Consider the following 5559-nt stretch of genomic DNA (forward strand, 5'->3'; position numbering starts at 1 on the left):
GTGCCTGTTTCACGACACATTAGGCGCGTGAGTACTTGTGTAGTGATATGTTTTGTGTTTGCGCGTTTTAAGACAGTGTTGTGTGCCACTAGTCATGGTATAAGATTGAAATTCTTGTTAAAGGGATGCTCGTTAACACACAATTAGCAATTAGATAGAAAATACATCATAAGGATTAAGAGTCATTGTCATTAGTTCCTGATAGAGGGAGAGAGACGTTTTCCTTTAATTAGTGCAGATTCCATTAAAGTATTTGCCAGTCATTGAATTACGGTTCCTTGTCTCTCTCCAGTTCTCTCTCTCTCTCTCATATACACACACAAAAAACACACACTCATTCTCACACACTCTTTGTTTTCCTTCCTCCCTCGTCTTTTTTTATCTACCTCCTATCTGTGCGGTTCGCTCTTTTAGTTCGTTTCTCCTTTATATTTTCCATACATCTGGTCCTTTGCTTTTGCTATCAGAGACACTTGTTTCTCCTTTCTCCTTTTGACTCTTCTTCCCTTCTTTCTTATTTTCTCTCTTTCTCTTTTTCTTCTTCAGTCTATTCATCCATCTATCCGTTCATGCATCTACCCCGCGCTTTCAGCAACTGGAGGAAGTGGCGTTGGGGCCGGCCTCGGCATGAGAGGTGCCAGGGTCAGTACTTGGCAACAGGTTGGCGCTGGCGGCGCCGGCGGAGGTTGGCGTGGGCGTGGTCGGGGTGAGGGTCTTGGCGTCGCGATCTCTGAGGAGGTGGACCAGGGCGGCGTGTTGGGCACTGAGGGTGGCAGAGAGGTGAGCGGGCAGAGCGTTAAACCCAGCGGTGAGCTGCTCCACGCGGTGCTCCAAGCTCAACATCTGTCTCTCCAGATCTTCGCTTCGATCGTTCAGCTCCGACATCAGCTCGTACATCACGCTCTGCATCTGTAGCGCCGAGAGAGAGAGAGAGAGAGAGAGAGGTGAGGAAAGACAGAATGTGTGAAGATGACAGGAGAGCAAAAGAGGAAATGGAACGGAAAGAGAAAGCAGATGTTTCACAACAGGAAGGGCCGGGCATGTATATGGTCTCACACCTTGAATCTCTGGAACATTAGGAATACCGCTTGTAATGTATTGTTCTATGGCCACGGTTCATTTACTGCTGTTTGATGTGAATTTCTTCCGCAAAACATCTCTCTTTCTCACACACGCACGCCCCCCGTAGAGCAGGACATAAGTGGTCCAGGTAAAAAAAAAAAAAAAAAGAACCATTTTTATTCTGTCATTCTCTCTTGCTCTTTTGCTTCCTCTATATCTCCTCACCATTCTATCGCTTTACCTCTCTCTCCTCCCTCTCACTGTCATCCCTGCTTTAACACTTGTTCTGGTTGCTAGGAGACACAAAGCCACGGAAACAAACGGGTCAGCATGGAAACAGTGGAATGCTGAGATATATTTGGGAGGGCACAAGTATGAGTATGTCACTGGTTATTCTTATGTGTTGTGTTTCTGCTTGGGTATTTGTGTCTGCTGTGTGTGTGTGTGTGTGTGTGTGTGATCCCTTGGGGGAATACATGCTGAAGGGCATTGTTTTTGTGCCTGTTGGTGAATTTGTGCGCATGCATGTGTGTGCACATGCCGAAATTTTGGGAGAGACATGCAAGATAGTTAGGGTTTCTGTGTCTGTGTGTTTGGTTGCACACACGTGTACGCATGCATTTGCACGGTGAACACTCTCACCTTAGACAGATCTACCAATGTGTTGGCTTGATCACTGAGTTTCCTCTGCTCCATCTTCACACTGCGCAGCCTGCAAATGGACACACACACACACACACACAAATAATCACAAAATGACACCAGCAGTACCACTTGCTAAGCCACAAGCTAAATTCTTGCTTCTGGAAATCATCGCTCTATGCATTTAGCATTGTGACAGCAGACTAATTAACTGTGTCTGTTTGGGGTTTGTTGTTCTTCTTCATTCATGAAGATATTAAAATGCATCGTAGCACTGCTGTCACAAAAGCACAACAGCATTTCCCACAAGAGAGGAATTAGCTTGGCGGTTGTCTTGCTTCTCTCACATAATTTAAGAAAACCCCCCAATTTAACGATTCCTCAACACTGGCATCCAGCTAAGACTAAAATGTATACAGGGGGATTAGCATTCTTTAAAAAAAAAAAAAAGAGAGAGAGAAAAAAAAATGTCAGTTTAGCTTTTTAAATGGATGGTAGGGAAACCCACGCAAGAATAAGAATGTAGCACAGCTAGCATTAATGTCTCCATCAAGACAGCCAAGTGTGGGCTCAGCCAGAATAAGATGACACAGCAAGAATTCCACAGCTGGCCTTACTCATCTCTGACACGGCAAGCTGCTCGCGCAGCACGCTAAAAGAATATCTGACGCTTGAACCGAACGTATCGGCTCTGTCGGCGTTAGCATCTCTGCTACGCCGCGCAGTTAGCGTCGCGAGTCAAAGATCAGCCATCACAGAGAGGCAGGGGAAATGGGTTTAAGGACAGCGGCAAGGCAGGGAATTATTATTTGCACAGTTTTGAAAGTAAATAAATAAACAAACAAACAAAAAATCGATGTCACGGCACTGCTTACGAACAAGACCTCTACACAGATGACTAATCGATTGGACGGAGCGATAATTGGTATATCTTAGAAACAGCGGGGAAATGAATCTTTGATGTTGGAAAAGAGCTACAGGAGAGCTTAATGACATGGGAGGTAAACATTGTTCTTAATGACTGCTATTTCGATGCAAGGCGATAAGAGGGGAAGTCATCGCCACCTAGTGGATCGCCACCTAGTGCAAAGCAGTTCACCGTGATGTCAGCTTTGAACTTTTCGGGCAAACCAGTGAAAATATTACCTACGGGCATAAACAATATTGCCACACTACCAATGGCAGCCAGTTCACACTTAAAAGGCCAGCAAATGTCAAGTGAAGTTGCCAGTGATTAAATCAAATTACAGATGATGTAATCCATGCTAGCACAGCAAATACAGACAACGATAACTCACACACTAACGTGAGAAAAGGCGAGAATGAAACGAGCTCTTCTTATCGCACTTGGAACACAGGTCAGTTGTAATGAACAGTGCTGAACAACCCAAATTGAATGAATCCTCCTGAAGACCACAACTGGGTTGCCAAATAACGTACCACTTCAAAATCTATTTTTTTTTCGGGGTGCACATGCAAAAGCTAAAAGGCTCTCTCAGTGAGTCAGTGCAAAAGTAAACCAAGCCAGTGACTAGAGTTCAAAATTGTAAAACGAATACATTATTACTGACGATCGTTTCAAGTCACTCGAAAGCCACTTAAGGTTACTGCGTAATCTACCCTTTAGCTTAGAGTTATGTCTGGAGCGGTTTGAGCGTGACAGTAAGGGTTATGTAATTTAAATCCGTGTCAGTATGTTGTACGTTTGTGTTTGTGTATTAGTAGGTTTATATGTTTGTTTGTGTGTGTGTGTGTTTATGTTTATGTTAAGGCTGATGCTTACTGGTGGATTGCTTGTAGGAACTTCCTCTGGTGCTTTCGTACGCGGGAGTGATCGATCTTCTTCATGAGTTTGGTGTGTTTGTAGATGAGCCAAGTTTCCCGAAGAACATTGGCCGCCGCATTCTTTATCTGCAAGGACATATCACCATAACAACCTTGTTAGAAACAGGTAGCACCTAGGGACGCAACCTTGAGAAACAGCAGTTGCTTCTTAACCTCTGCTCTCCACACACGACACACATGCACGCTCGGAAGTCTTGTCAAACTCATCCACCTGTTGAGACACGATGTCCCTAGCTGTACATTTTTCAGTTTTAAACCTTAAAATACCTGACTAGACTGAGATAAACATTTAAGGACAGCGCAGAACAATAAACTCATAGAGACATGCAACTCACGCGCACAGCTAATTTTACCATTGACTAACACTGTAGCGAAAAGAACACACCATCCATTACAACACAAAACAAAACAATCCCTTTTTTTAAATGGACTTATTAAATGGGGCGTTCATTTTCGGCAATCAAATCAATTGAGAAGAATGGAAGTTTCTTTCGAGAATAAATCACATTAGGTTTGGTACATGATCTATAGAACACTACACTGCTGGGTTGTCAATGCAGATGTGAACATAGCTGAGATAACAGCCCATTTCAATTGGTTAGGTAGTATAAGTAAATATTACTTTTTCATCTTTTTTTCTGACGATATTTCTAGTTTGGTTCACGGTCAGGACCGAACTGAACAGTTTGGAAGTCTCTGCTTTACACAGTTTTTGAAATGTTAAAAAACAAAGCCCCAAAAAAGACCCCCCCTCCTCTCCCCAATCAAGTTGACCCCCCCCTCCAAAAAAAAAAACGGGGGGGGGGGGGGGGGGGGGGGGGTCTGTTCAAGAAAAGAAAATTGAGTGAGGAGACTTCAAAGGAAAAGAACAATTACTCTCTCCATCGCTCTCCACCACAAAAGGATGGAGCCTCCTGTTTTAATAAGCTCTCCATTTGACTGCTCTCTCCCTCTCTCTCTCCTCAGGGCTATTGGACAGCATCAGGGGGGAGAAGGGTTGAGGAGGAAATGGGGGGGGGGGGGGTTTGAACCGCTAGCTGAATTTAGCCCAACTACAGTGTTGATTAATTATCAGAGGTTAGCATCTTTAATAACACAGAGGTATGATTTCTTTCTTTCTTTCTTTCTTTCTTTTTTAATTGTCTTAATCTCAGCGTGTAGAGGACAGGCCAAGTTATTGAGGTGCAAGTTTAATATTCTGGCAAGCAGGAAGGGAGCAAGCCTGGAAGCTATTTCTGTCATCTGCTTCCAGAATAACATCAAATTTCAACGATGCATTGAATTTTTGGCATAATAAACAGCTGTGGCATCTAAAGTGGAACATTCTAGAACAGGAGGAACACCAACATCTCTCTCTCTCTGTTGAGGTCTTGAAAACCCCCTCAATAGTGCCTATTTTTGTGAGCCGCAGTCCTAGGAAATCCATTTCAACCAATAGACGTCTTAATGATTTGTTAATAGTCATGTGAGATGTATGAGTGCAGAGCTAGATGAAAGCTTCGACGCGTTAGGCAAGTTTCCAGTTAGGAATCATTGCCGACCCTCAAACCCATTAACTCTGAAACAGTAAACCGTGGATTTGTTTCTGTTTTTATGAATAATGTCACGACAGAGGTGACGTTCTCATCATAAAGCACAGTTGACTGAAAAATGTCTGTGGCTGGTGTTGACAGTAGAGAGTGTGACTGGGAAGTCAAACCCGAGTCATTCACACACAAGATCTCGTCACATGGAATTCTCAAGGTGCATCTGCAATGTGATGTACTCATGTGTCAATGGCATGTGACTGTATTCAATCAAACGCGCACACACACACACACACACACACACACGCGTTATCTCCACACACAGCTCTGTGCCGGCTGAAGCCTGTGCTTGCGTTTCTTTACCAATTAGCTGTGCATACTTTTTTTAAGTCTCTCTCTCTTGAGGAAGAGCATCTGATAACCCAATAACTCAATATTACTTCTGTAATGGTGGTCAGGTTATCTGTGTCATTACTGTCCTTTT

At 43.6% G+C, this 5559-nt stretch overlaps 1 protein-coding gene across 1 annotated transcript in view; it reads right to left on the minus strand.

The window, feature by feature from the left end:
* Positions 1–588: 588 nt before the first annotated feature.
* Positions 589–5559, minus strand: part of kcnn3 (potassium intermediate/small conductance calcium-activated channel, subfamily N, member 3) — a 36432-nt gene continuing 31461 nt past the window's right edge. The window contains exons 7-9 of the mRNA XM_030784132.1: positions 3488–3615; positions 1705–1774; positions 589–909 (exon numbers count right to left, since the gene is read on the minus strand). Of these exons, the coding sequence (XP_030639992.1) occupies positions 589–909; positions 1705–1774; positions 3488–3615 (519 nt within the window). The remainder of the gene's footprint in view (positions 910–1704; positions 1775–3487; positions 3616–5559) is intronic.

The sequence above is a fragment of the Chanos chanos genome, chromosome 9 (genome assembly GCF_902362185.1).
Source record: "Chanos chanos chromosome 9, fChaCha1.1, whole genome shotgun sequence".
In the NCBI taxonomy this organism is placed as follows: Eukaryota; Metazoa; Chordata; class Actinopteri; order Gonorynchiformes; family Chanidae; genus Chanos; species Chanos chanos.